Raw genomic sequence first — 14,531 nt, 5'->3', positions numbered from 1 at the left:
ACGTGGCTGTCCTCGAGGACCAAAGCTTCATCGAGAGAGAATGCAAAATGCGGTCCGGTATCCGAAACAGCGAGGATTCAGAAGTGAGCATCGGAGGCGTATGCAGTCTGAGCTTCGTCAGGGATGTCACGACCCCATGGCTGTTGGGGTAACCAGCGTTCGAAGACTGCCACGTGGAGAAGTGGCCGCCACCGATACACCAACGGTCCGGACAGTTACGACAACGACCACAACATACGATGAGCACAACAGATTACAGCTCGCCAGCACCGGTGCTGCACCAGGAGTATTGGCGTTGCATCCTGCTCTCCCCGACGACTGTGGTCGTCAACCTGAGTTATTCCAGTGCGCCTCCATCTTGGGGCGGCGGCGGGGTTGACTCCTCTGCACGGATTGACTGTCCCGGCATGTGGTCTTGTGTGCCATGTGCGATCCGTCGCGGGCAGGGTTAGCAGCTAGCGCATCACCTCCCTCTTTCGACTTTTGCCGAAGGGGAATGACAGAGAAAAGTGCCAATGAGCCATCAATATTTGTTGAAGAACCTTTACAGGTACGTTTGAGACACCCAACTTCTATTCTTTAGTATGAAGGTTGTCACATATTTGATGTTTTTTTCCCCCGATGTTTTTATGGATGCCTAAAATGAAAGTATTTTCATACCCGGCATGATTTCATTATAACAAGGTTCAGCTGTATAACGCCCACTACAGCACTGCAGTGCATGTGCAATGTATCCCACACAGTTATACATTGTACAGTACATATTGACGCGTGTGTTCTGGTGGACAAAAACGACGACAAGGGGATTTGGCGGACACCACATAGTGGAGCTCTGGCTGAAAGAAAAAAAAGAAGGTGATCTTGCTGTTCGGCTGCTGAGAATCGCTGTGACAACGTTTTTCGGCCTTTTGTTTGCGCTGTACTCCCACTGGGAGCCGTTCATCTAGCTCGGACGCATTGCCACCCATTGCAACTCCCGTTCACCAGTGCAGTCGGCAGCAGATAGGCCTCACGCCATAGTTCACTCCTTCCACGGAACCTCGCAGGTGCGGATTACCTCTCTAAATGGCCAACGCCAGTCCGCAACCGACGCCCCAAGGTCCCCTGCCGACACAGCCTTCACAGGTAACCATCTTTCAACCGCTGGTTCCCGATCACATTAGCAGCAGCGCCCATGAAGATGTTGACGACTAGCTTGAACACTATGAGTGTGTTGCCAAGATTACCCTGTGGCCTGAAGAAGAAAAGCTCTCACGCGCCTATTTCTACCTTGACGGCGGTGCGAAAATTTGGTATGAGAACAGAGAAGCCAGTCTGTTCACTTGCGGCGACTTCCGAAAAGAGCTTGTCGACACGTTCGCCAATGTCGATCGACGCGACCGTGCGCAGCAGCTGTTGGAGCTACGGGTTCAAAAACCCAATGAAACCGTTGCTATGTTCGCTGAAGATATGACTCGTCTTTTTCGGCGAGCTCTCTGTGTCGTCGTTTTGTTCTCGCGCTATAACTACCGTCGTTTTGTTCTTGCGCTATAACTATCGTCGTTTTGTTCTCGCGCTATAACTATCGTCATGCCATATCAACTAGTCCAAGCTGCCACACTTGTGAGTGAAGATAGGAAGTTGAGCTACCTCATGCGCGGCGTTAAAGAGCAACGTTTCGCCGAGCTACTGTGCCACCCTCCAAGTAACGTAGTTGACTTTATCAAGGAGGCCACGGCTATTGAGCGCGCCCTCCATCCCAGCTCCCAGCGAGACCTCATTAGGGAGATAGTTCACGGAGAACTACAAAAGTTCCGGACTACGGTTGCTCAAACCCCCGTTGCGTCCGTCGCTGAACTGGTACACGACAAAATCCGCCACGCATTTTCTACCACTGGTCCTGATGACGAGCACCGTCCCATGAGCTATGCTGACGCTCTCCGACGTTCACCATCTGGTATATCGCCGCCATACCGACCAGTGCCAACGGCCCCTCGAGTGCAGTGAGAACGAGAAGTGCATCCAAGGGCTCGAGGCCGGCCAGAGGACTTTGTTGCCAAATGTCTCCAAACTATAAAAGCAGCTCAGTGTTCTGTTGCACACACACGTGAAGAAGGGGAATAAACATAACAGCATGAAGGAAGAGCTTGCAGAGCTGAAGCAGGTGCTTGTCTCGGCCGATGGAGAACAAGCGACTGATGAAGGAGCTTGAGACAAGAAAGATGCAAGTGGGAAACTCGGAACAATCCAGACTGGGAGAAGATTTGACGCAGCTCCAGGAATCCATGGAGAGGACGAGAGAGAAGTTGGAGCAGTTAGAGGAATCTGCGAAAAACACAAGCAACTGCATCAGCGTGTCTGGCCTGGCATGTAACGTGGCTGTCCTCGAGGACCAAAGCTTCATCGAGAGAGAATGCAAAATGCGGTCCGGTATCCAAAACAGCGAGGATTCAGAAGTGAGCATCGGAGGCGTATGCAGTCTGAGCTTCGTCAGACCCGGAGCTGACCGCCAAAAGCAGACCCGGAGCCGACCGCCAAGCCAACCGACGTACCACCAGCCGTCCAGAGCAGCACCATGGACATCGTCGCAAGAAGGGAGGCTCAGACATCCACCGCTCCGAAAAACAGACGCATGGCGCACAATCGATCGACGTCCACTATGCTTTAACTGCGGAGGTGCAGGTCATATTGCCCATTATTGCTGACACCGCAGTGATTCGTTCCACCCTCTTTGAACATGGTCTGACGATCGATGTGCGAACGAAGAAGACATACCACGCCGGGAAGACACCTCTTTCCAATGAGCCCGTTCTCACTTTTACGACTACCGTACTTCTGGCGAGGAGGCAATACCTACCCACCAGCCAGGTTTGGGACATCAATCCCGCTGTCCTTCTCCCGCTCATTCACCTTTGTCACACCGACGTACCTCCGCGGACCTTAACGCAAGAAGGTCACCCAGCCCGCGCCGGGGAAACAGGGCGGCGACCTTTGGAGGTAAGGTTGCAGGCCATGAAGATGACAATGACAAGCCCCCATTACACGATGCTGTAAAGCCGACAAGACGTGAGAGTGACGACATTGTGACCGCCGACCTTAGTGTTTTTCTTGACGGCCAGAAAGTAAGAGCCTTAGTGGACACCAGTGCCGACTTTTCTATTATTAGTCAGGACCTCGCCATCCGCTTCAAGAAAGTGAAGAAGTCGTGGACAGGCCCTCAAATAAGGATGACAGGTGGTCAGTTATTGATGCCCTCTGGAAGATGCACAGCGAGAATTGACATAGGAGGTTGGTTCTTCTTTCGATGCGTCGTTCTCGCCGCATGCTGCAAGGATCTAATTATTGGTATGGACTTCTTACGAGAGTACGGCGCCGGCATCAATTTTGCAGGCAGTTTGATTACGTTTTGCAACAGTTCGGGTGCACCTGATTGTCCACAGGCGCTACCAAACCAATTGCGTCTTACTGATGACGATGTGGTTCTCCCTCCATGGTCATGCATGCTTGTTTCTGTGGCAGCGGCTGTCCAGTTTGACGGCGAAGGAGTTGCAGACCGAATAAGCTCGCTCCTCCTCACACGCGGCATTTCCGTCACAAGAGGCATCGTCAGTATCGCCGCTGGACGCACGGACTTGCTTCTGACAAATTTTAGTGGTGAGCGCCGGCACCTTCCAAAAGGCATGGCCGTCGCTTACTTTAACGATATCACAGACGCAGAAGGCTGCTTGGCAGTAGTCGATGAGGCGCCAAAACTTGATTCAACACCAGTTCTCGACGTTAGCACTACTTTGCCTAAGAATGAGCGAAAGAGGCTTCTTGAGCTACTGGCCGAATTCAAAGACTGCTTTTCGACAACATCAAGAGTTGGCCGCACGTCTCTAACCAAGCATCGGATAATTACCGAAGACATGGCTTTTTATCTGCCTTTTGTTCGCGCTGTACCGCGACAATATAGCATGTACTGATGGTTTGCCCATTGTGCTCTACATGTTTAAAGGGGCCCTGTAACACTTTCTGAGCATAGCCAGAAAGCACTGCCGATCGGTAGTAAAGGCTTCCGACAACACGCAAGCCAAATATTATAGCACAGCACGCGCTATAATATTAGAAAGCCTAGAAAGCCCATCTATCAGCCATTGGCTGATTTGAACATGGCGCGCTCGGTCGTGACAGAGATTGCCGTGGGAAGCCACGACTTGCCACGGCAATCTTGTTTTATGTGCAGAGTACAGCTCCATAATCCTAAGTGTGATGTGTTTTTTCAATTTGATAATAGCAGTTTCATTCTGTTCATGTAAACATGTCAATATAATGTAGACTTGTTCGAAGCTACAGGAAAGCAGCACTCAGTGTTCAGCAATATTCTCTTGTATTGCGCATTATTGTGTTTTTTTCACGTGTTTTTAGCATTTATGAAATAATTACAATTTTTCGTAGCAGTTTTACATGAATACATCAGAAACCACTTGTCATTTTACATTTTATACGACATAGACAAAGGCTGCTTTATTTAATAAGCATGAGTTTATACTCAATATGCGTAATTGGTCTGGTTTCGTGACCAAACTCTTTATGTGAATTGTGATATACAAAGCACCACAACGCTTCGTTTGCCTGTTCAAGAGTAATGAAGAGCACGCATGGCAATATCTTAATGTAGTAGTAGCGATGCTGTTGAAGATCCCGTTCCTTACACTTCATGACCTACTGTTGAATCACACTTCTTTGAAACTTTGGCCTGATAGTGAAGATGCTACTTATATTATACTACAGGAAAACTCTGCGCTCAGCTGCACAGAAAAATCAAATCACTGCTGTCACGTGAATCACGTTGCAATCAACATGGTAAGCAAATCGTGTTAAAGACAATTAGGAATGTGTGAGAAAGTTTGTATTGATATTGACGCGTGTCTACATGTGGACGATAACGATGATGGGGCATTTAGTGGGCACGAGGTAGTGGGCCTCTAGCTTCTCTCGAGGCTGAAGAAGACGATCTTGTGACTGAGCTGTTCAGGACATGCTGCCTTTCGTCGTCCCAAGGTGTATCTGTGTTTTATTCGCATTGTACCGCGACACTGGTGGAGGCGCTGGGCCGCAACCCTGTCTGATGCTCCACACGCCCGCTGGGAGCCGCTCATCGAGTCCAAACGCACTGTCACCTGTAGAAACACCGGTGCATCGCTCCAGTCGACGGTTGCGAGGCCTCGCGCCAGAGCTGACTCACTCGCCGGAACCTGCTAGGCACCGCACAGCTCAACCAATGGCCAACGCAAGCTCGCAACAGGTGCCCCAAGGCAGCTTTCCGACGCACCCATCTCAGGTGACCCTCTTTCAACCCCTCGTTCCCGATCGCTTTAGTGGCGGTGCCCATGAAGACGTTCACGACTGGCTTGACCACTATGAGCGTGTTGCCAAGGTAAATCATTGGTCGGAACAGGAAAAGCTTTGGCGCGCCTATTTCTACCTTGACGACGGTGCTCGTACTTGGTATGAGAATAGAGAAGGCAATCTGTCAGCTTGGCCCGACTTTCGAGAGAAGTTCGTCGATACCTTCGCCAATATCGATAGAAGGGACCGCGCGCAGCAGTTATTGGAGCTACGGGTTCAAAAACCCAACGAAACCGTTGCAATGTTTGCCGAGGACATGACTCGTCTCTTTCAACGAGCTAACCCGCACATGACGGAAGATAAAAAGTTGAGTTACCTCATGCGCGGTGTCAAGGAGCAGCTTTTTGCCGGGCTACTGCGCAACCCTCCGACTACCGTGGTTGACTTCATTAAGGAGGCTACGGCTATCGAGCGGGCCCTTCATCAACGCTGCAGGCAATATGACCGCATGTTCTGCAATGTCCCAATCAATGCTACCGCCATGACGTCTGAGAGTCAGAGCTGCTTGCGAGACTTGATTAGGGAGATAGTTCGCGAGGAACTGCAGAAGTTGCGGAATCCTGTTGCTGAAAATCCCATCGCATCGATCGCTGAAGTCGTACGCGATGAAATCCACCAAGCGTTGTCTACGGCTAGTCCTGATGCTCAGCAGCGTCCTATGAGCTACGCTGCCGCTCTCCGACGTCCACCACCCGCTATGCCGACGCTGTACCACCAGGTGCCGATGGCCCCTTCGTATCCACCACAAGAGCAGACACTGCATCAAACACCTACGCTACAGCCACACAACCAGCCATCAACAGCCACCCCATGGGCATCGACGCGTCCACCGACCCGGAAAACAGATGCATGGCGCACCGTGGACAGGCGTCCACTATGCTTTCACTGCGGAGGTGCAGGACATATTGCCCGTCATTGCTGGCATCGAGGTGATTCATTCCGTCCTCAACGACCTTGGTTTGACGGTCGACGTGCCAACGACGAATACACTCCGCGCCGTGACGACACCTCTTTCTATGGAGCCCGTTATCACTTTGAGGACGGCTCTACCACTGCAGAAAAGGCAATGCCTGCTCAGCCTCCTGGTCCGAGACGTCAGTCCCGCTCTCCGTCCCCCGCGCGTTCGCCTTTGTCGCACCACCGCACCTATGCAAACCTTAATACAAGAAGGTCACCTAGCCCGCGCCGGGGAAACTGAGAGCGGCGACCTCCGGGGGCAAGGTTGCAGGCCATAAAGATAACGACAAGAAGCCTCCACAGCACGACGCCATACAGCCGATAAGCCGTGAAAGCGATGAAATTGTGACTGCTGACCTTAGTGTTCTTCTCGACGGCCAGAAAGTGACAGCTTTAGTCGACACTGGTGCCGACTTCTCCATTATCAGTCAGGACCTCGCCGACAGCCTCAGAAAAGTGAAGACGCTGTGGACGGGCCCTCATATAAGAACAGCAGGAGGCCAGTTATTGATGCCCTCGGGAAGATGTACCGCAAGAATTGACATCAGAGGTTCTCCTTTCACGGCGTCGTTCGTCGTTATTGCCGCATGCTGCAGAGACGTAATTCTCGGCATGGACTTTTTACGGGAATATGGTGCCGTCATCAACATACCAGAGAGCTTGATTACGTTTTGCAACAGTTCGGGCTTACCCGATTCCCCAGAGGCGCGACCAAACCAACTGCGTCTTACTGATGACGATGTGGTTCTCCCTCCGAGGTCATGCACGCTTGTTTCTGTGGCCGCCGCTGCTCAGTTTGACGCCGAAGGAGTTGCGGACCGAATAAGCTCGCTGCTCTTCACCCACGGTATTTCTGTCGCACGAGGTATCGTCAGAGTTGCTGCTGGACGCACGGACTTGCTGCTGACCAATTTTAGTGCTGAGCGCCGGCATCTTCCTAAAGGCACGGCTGTCGCTTACTTCGACGATGTCATCGATGCCGAAGGCTGCTTGGCGGTAGTCGACGAGTCGCTAAATCTTGATTCAGCGCCTGTTCTGGACGTTAGCATTACTTTGCCAAAAGACGATCGACGCAGACTCCTTGAGTTACTGGCCAAATTTCAAGACTGCTTTTCGACAACATCAAGAGTTGGCCGCACGCCTCTAACCAGGCATCGAATAATTACCGAGGAAACGGCGAGACCTATTCACCAGAACCCTTATCGCGTGGCTCCAAAAGAACGTGAAGCGATACAACAGCAGGTAGACAGAATGCTTGAAGATGACGTCATTCAGCCTTCACAGAGCCCCTGGGCGTCGCCTGTAGTCCTCGTTAAGAAAAAGGACGGCAGCCTGCGTTCTGTGTGGATTACCGGAAGCTAAATCAGGTGACCAAGAAAGACGTATATCCACTACCGCGTATAGACGACTCTCTCGACAGACTTCGACATGCTCGATACTTCTCTTCAATGGACTTGCGGAGTGGATATTGGCAAATCAAGGTGGACCCGAGAGACCGCGAGAAGACCGCTTTTGTGGCACCAGATGGGTTATATGAATTTAAGGTCTTGCCATTCGGTTTGTGCTCAGCCCCTGCTACCTTTCAAAGACTCATGGATACCGTGCTTTCTGGGTTGAAGTGGAAAACATGCTTAGTATATCTGGACGACGTCATAGTGTTTTCCGCGACGTTTGACGAGCACCTTGAAAGACTTGAGGTGGTCTTACGAGCCATACAGTCCGCGGGCCTGACGTTGAAGCCTGAGAAGTGCCACTTTTGCTACGAAGAGCTGCGATTTCTTGGTCATGTCGTCAGTCATGCTGGTATTTGTCCCGATCCTGAAAAAATCGCAGCCGTAGAACAGTTCCCTATGCCGACCGATAAAAAGGCTGTCAGACGCTTTCTCGGCCTCTGCGCGTATTATCGACGATTTATCGCGGACTTCGCACGCATAGCATCACCACTAACTCGCCTAACAAGAGAAGACGTCACCTTTGAGTGGAATAACGAAGAGGAAGCTGCTTTTAACGATCTTCGCCAGCGACTACAAACACCCCCAGTCCTTGCCCACTTCGACGAGAGAGCCCCTACGGTGCTTCACACCGATGCTAGCAATGTCGGTCTGGGAGCTGTGCTTGTGCAGCAGCAAAATGGCGCAGAAAGGGTAATCGCTTACGCAAGCAGAACGTTAACACGTGCTGAGGCTAATTACTCCACGACTGAGAAGGAGTGTCTCGCCGTGGTATGGGCGGTTACAAAATTTCGTCCGTATTTATATGGCCGCCCCTTCAAAGTAATTAGCGACCACCACTCACTGTGTTGGTTAACTAATCTTAAAGACCCTACCGGCCGATTAGCGCGTTGGAGTCTCAGGCTGCAGGAATTCGACATGACAGTCGTACATAAGTCAGGGAAGCGACATATGGACGCCGACTGTTTGTCCCGTTCACCCATTGAGTCGGCAACCCTACCCAAGGAGGAGGAAACATCATTTCTCGGTGTCCTCGACACGACCACCATTGCGCAGCAACAACGAGACGACGCTGAGTTGCTTGGCTTAATTACCTACTTGGAAGGCAGATCTCGGAAGGCGCCAAGAGTTTTCGCAAGAGCGTTGTCATCATTTTGTTTACGTGGCGGAGTACTCTATAAAAGAAATTTTTCGTCGACGGGATCTGCCTATCTGCTCGTCATCCCAACAGCCCTTCGCACCGAAGTACTGAAAGCATGCCACAACGAGGTTACCTCTGGCCACTTGGGTTACACAAGAACGTTGGCCAGGGTACAGCAAAGGTATTACTGGCCAAGACTAACCACAGCCGTGAAGCACCACGTCCGTACCTGTCTCGACTGCCAGCGACGCAAGTCACCGCCAACTAAAACAGCTGGCCTCCTGCAACCTGTACAGGTCCCAATGACTCCATTCCACCAGATCGGCATGGACATTTTGGGCCCACTCCCTACTTCTACTGCAGGCAACCGATGAGTTATCGTCGCGACGGATTATTTGACCCGTTATGCCGAGACAAAGGCTATCCAGAGAGGTACAGCAGCGGAGGTGGCAAGATTTTTTATCGAGAATATTGTACTGAGGCATGGTGCACCAACCGTCGTAATCACAGACAGAGGAACCGCATTTACAGCAGCTCTTTTGGACCATGTTTTGATGCTGAGTGGAGTAACGCATCGTAAAACCACCGCATACCACCCACAAACAAACGGGCTGACAGAGCGTCTAAGCAAAACCATTGAAGACATGCTTTCGATGTACGTTGACGTCGAACACAAAAACTGGGATACAATCTTGCCTTACATAACGTTTGAATACAACACGGCCAAGCAAGAAACGACCCGCATGACACCTTTCAGCCTCGTTCATGGACGGGAAGTACGAACCATGTTTGATGCAATGTTACCGCACGAAGGCGACGACATCGTTCCGGACGCCGACATGTTTACGGAACGCGCAGAAGAAGCTAGGCAACTTGCACGTTTACGGATCAGCCAGCAGCAAGACTACGATGCAGGCCGCTACAATGCTCACCGCAGAACAGTCGTCTACCAAACTGGCGACAAAGTATGCGTTTGGACGCCCATACGAAAACGAGGACTTTCCGAAAAACTTTTAAGAAGATACTTTGGACCGTACCTAGTTGTGCGACGACTGAGCGATGTCACTTACGAAGTTGTTCCCGACTGTTCGTATAGTACAGGGCGTCGCCAGCACCATCCTGAACTCGTTCACGTAGTCCGCATGAAACCCTACGTCAGCGAGTGATTGCATGATACTTTAATTTTTTAAAAAAACTGCATTACAGACTGCGCATCGGGGCGATGCTCTTTGGTGGAGAGGCAAATGACGCGTGTCGACATGTGGACGATAACGATGATGGGGCATTTAGTGGGCACGAGGTAGTGGGCCTCTAGCTTCTCTCGAGGCTGAAGAAGACGATCTTGTGACTGAGCTGTTTAGGACACGCTGCCTTTCGTCGTCCCAAGGTGTATCTGTGTTTTATTCGCGTTGTACCGCGACAATATAGTATTCGGTACTGTGAAGGGCATTCGATGAAAAATTGTCTAATGAACTGAATGGGTATGTTGATTTTTTCGCTGAAATTGAAGGCATTTCTATTAATTGGGAATTTCTGCAACAATGTAAAGATAAACCACTTCTAATAGAAAAACCCAGTAAAAGTTGTTTTTCATTGTATAATAATTCATGACAACTCATAGAGGTTGGAAATTAGGGGCTAAAATAAGGCCTGAACAAGAGAAAAAAAGCTTGAAGGGCAGTATGTATGCGATGCAGCTTGCCAAGTTGACCTTCATGTGAACACGACATTATCTTTCTTGGCGTTCATTGACTAGTATCGCCAAGCATTTGGTATTCATGTGCCATGCGTGGTGTTGTTAATGCAGTATGCCCAAATTGTGTACACACAAGCATGATGTCAATTTGTAAACATCACTGTAGCACTGACTTCTGAAATGTAAAGATCTCAAATGCCATGTTGAGTCAGTGAAGTTGTGAACACTGAAGGGAAGCATTTGAAGATTATATGTTGTTTAGAAAGCTGATACTAAATTTTAAGTTTGAATGTTTACAAATTCTTGCAGGCAGTGCTTTCTTGCAAGAGCAGTGTGTCACAAAAGTTATGCTGTATTAATGCATCAGCTCTTTGACACATTTTGCATCAATAGTTAAGGGACATCGTCATCTTCAGGGAGACAGATATTATCCATGATACCGCTGTGTTGTGCATTCCATAACATTCTTTCCAGTTATGAGATAGAGTGTCACATGCTCACTTTTTACATCTGACTGTCTCTGTGTTTTTTTATACATGGTACTCTAGAAGTGTGGCCAACGGGAAGTTTAATCATTGTTGTCTAGCTAGTTTTCATGCAAAATTAGCTTAACTGGAACGAATTTTTGAAAATCATCCTTCTGGTGGCTTTTTAATGATGGCATTCTGTTCGACTTTAGGGCACAGCATCAATTCCCAGCAGTGGGGTAGAATTGATGCTGCGCCATAAAGCACAAAATGACACTCAACCACGTCTGCCTGTTAGACCCCGCTTCAGATAAAGGTGCCACCCCAACCCCGAAAAATATTTCGCCTACCCCCCTGATTCTCTGTGATGTCAGTTGCATTTAAGGGGGGGCATAATGCTAAAATGCCCATGTATGTTTCAGATTTAGTTGCACGTTAACAAACTTAGGGTAGTCAAAATTATTCATCAGCACAATGCACCTGATAATGATATTGTGGTTTTTACATGGAATAACACAGGAAAAAAAAATTCTTGGCTGTCATATATTTTATGTCAATATTGGTGTGTTTAGTCGAAAGCAGCAGTATGTTATGTCATGCCAGCTATGGTGGAAATCCAGCACGTGTGTTTGAAGTGTTGCATGTGACAAAGTAAGGCTACTGCAGTTCGAAACATACAGAAGTTATGGTCTGTCATACTGGCTGAAGAAATACAGTTCCAATGGATAAAGCACAAGTGGAGGTCGGAGTATTAAAATGGTGACATGCAGTGCTAGTGTTCATGAGCGCACAGGTGGCTAGAGTGTCAAGCTCATTCCATTTTCATAACACAAGTTCGTTGTGGTGTAGCGGTTATGGTGCTCGGCTGCCGACCCAAAGGTCATGGGTTTGATCCCAGCTGCAGCACTCGCATTTCGATGGTGAAATGCTAGAGCCTATGTGCTCTGCGATGTCAGTGCACATTAAAGTTCATCAGATGATCAAAATTTTCAGAGCCCTCCACTACAGTGTCTCTCATAATCGTACCGAGGTTTCGGGACATAAAACACCTGATAATATTCATGACACGCGGGTTTCCAGCAGAAAGCAACTCATCTAAAGCCTGCCGGTTACATGACATGTAATCTTCTCCTTTGCAGCAAAATCATGTGTTACCACGACTGTGCATATGGTATTTTTTTTTTTATCTTATGTTAGCATCGCGAGCAGCTTTTTTTTTTCCCCAATTTCGCACTAGGTAAAAAGAAGACTTGGTGGAAGTCCGGCATGCCCGCAAGTGCAAAAAGTCTCACATCTGCTCAAAAAAGTGTTGTGAAACCAGGCAACTTTCCACTTAAGAGGGTGCTATCAGCTATTTTCACACACTCTTGTGTTACATGTATAATTTCTTTTTTCTGACTGTACAATACTTGACTGTTGCTTTTTGAAACTGAAGGTTGACGAACACCTTGCTTTTGCTATTACAGGCCACATGTGCACGCTTTGAAAGGTCTGTATAAGAAAATTGCAGTCCTGCATTGTGTAAGTTTTGGACGCCCATGGAAAGCAAGAGGGGGGAAATGATTTAGTCATCGGCAAAAAAATATATATATATGGCATTGCTGATCCTTGCTTGGTTGCGAATCCAGTTTTCTGGCTTCACATATGTTCCTGTCTTGAAAGCCTAGCACCTTGCATGTCTACGGCAGTATAATGTACGTTTCAGCATGTGACATGCGTATCAATTGTTCAAGCAGGGCCTGATGCAAGTATAAAAACACAGGAAACGTCGGATTGGCCACTCTCTTTTGCTTTTTTTTTTATCCAGGTGCACCTTAAATTGGGACCTGTAGATATCTGCAAAAATAGACTTGTCCGTGATGAAGCCCCCCCTCCCCGCCCACACACACACACACGCACAAAACTCGAAAGCGTTTCTCGGCAACGTTCAGTGCAAGAGGGACTTGAGGGCCCCCCACAAGAGAATGGGAAGTTCTGAGAGGAGAAGGAAAGTGCTCAGGAATAGTTGTGCCGACGTTCATGTCAGGGGTGGTGGTGGTAGAAAACATTTTTATTTTCAGAAAATTAACCAGATTAACCAGATTGTTGCCTAAATGGAGGTGGCCGCTGCCCTAACGCGCTTAGCGTAACCCGAAATTTTTACCTGGAAGAGGTGTGTGGTTGTAGCACTCTGACCCCCCCCCCCCCCCCACACACACACACTTTACGGGTCCTTCAGTGGGCCCTGCAACGCAACTCGGCAATGCCACTTTTTCAGCACCCCTTCGTTACAGAACTTAGCCAAAAGAAATACTCTTGTGTTGTCATTTTGCAAGAATATGCTGAGGGGTCTTCCGAATGAACGAAAAAGCAGAATTTTTAAGGCCTTGTTTTTTTTTTATATAACCTTAATAAAAAGCAATAGATAATAAAGTCAAGGAAGGTGTAGGCGTTGTTAATTGTACTGATTTCTGTGTAGTGCAATAATAAATACGTGAAGAAAGTAAAGTCATATGTGCTGTTCTCTACTCACACTAGTGCACATAAATACACAATCAAGTGCACGAGCGCTGCTGTAGCTGCCCGCAGCAAGTTGCCTTTTCGTCCACTTTATTGGCTTTCATATCAAAACTACTGCAATACAGTTATAAACACAACTAACGACCCTGAGACCTTCCTTGGCCTCATAATATCTTGTGGTTTTTATGAAAAATCCACAACTTCTTTTTTTTATGAAAAGGTTGTCCCATGCCCTTTCAATTCATTTACACAATTAACAATATTCACACATTCATAAGCTTAAATAGCTTTTTCAGGCAATGAATTTTGTTTTAACTTTGGAAAACTACTTACGCTCACATAGAAAGAAAGACGTGCAAATTTCGTTTTTCTTTGTTAGATGCGACTTGGAGCCAAATCCGTATATTTTGTGATCAATTCTTGGGCGGGGAAAAGAAGAGCTTCCAATAGTATTTAGATATCTTTTAGACTGACTATGTACATATAATGTCCTGCTTATTTAAGCGTTACCAGCTCGAGAACGTCACCAATACACTGCTGATTCAGCGGTGGAGCGATAAGACGAAGCTTGCATTAACGATTTTGCATGCAGTGTTCCACTTTTAATGGACGGTTTGGTAATTGTTAGCATAGGTCGGCAAACTAGCTCATGGGTCGACTCGCACAGACGCAGCGATGCGACGTCTGAGTAAGCATGGGCGATTAATATTTCGGTAAGTGCGAGTCCAAGTGAGTCCGGTTGAATATTATTATGTGCAGTCCAAAGCGCAAGGTATATTTGTGGTGTAATTCTTAGTGAGCTCCTCTTTATTATTTCTTGCCAACTTAGGCCCGTATTCACAAACCAACCTCAACCTTACCTCAAGTTTTTTTCATTGGTTTTAAGCCGTTATTGCGCTTGCTAAACAAAGTAGGCTAGTATATATGAACCAACCTCGTTGCTATATTTT

The 14,531-nt window shown here is 48.2% G+C and overlaps 1 protein-coding gene across 3 annotated transcripts in view; it reads left to right on the top strand.

Moving 5' to 3' along the window:
• LOC119176096 (MPN domain-containing protein) overlaps positions 1-13,569 on the top strand; it is a 98,296-nt gene extending 84,727 nt beyond the window's left edge. For all 3 annotated transcript variants that reach the window (XM_075876911.1, XM_075876910.1, XM_075876912.1), the window contains one exon: positions 12,549-13,569. In XM_075876911.1, coding sequence (XP_075733026.1) covers positions 12,549-12,645 — 97 coding nt within the window. In that variant the 3' untranslated portion in view covers positions 12,646-13,569. The remainder of the gene's footprint in view (positions 1-12,548) is intronic.
• The last annotated feature ends 962 nt before the right edge of the window (positions 13,570-14,531 follow it).

This window comes from Rhipicephalus microplus, chromosome X (assembly GCF_043290135.1).
Source record: "Rhipicephalus microplus isolate Deutch F79 chromosome X, USDA_Rmic, whole genome shotgun sequence".
In the NCBI taxonomy this organism is placed as follows: domain Eukaryota; kingdom Metazoa; phylum Arthropoda; class Arachnida; order Ixodida; family Ixodidae; genus Rhipicephalus; species Rhipicephalus microplus.
This window is presented reverse-complemented; position numbering and strand designations above follow the sequence as displayed.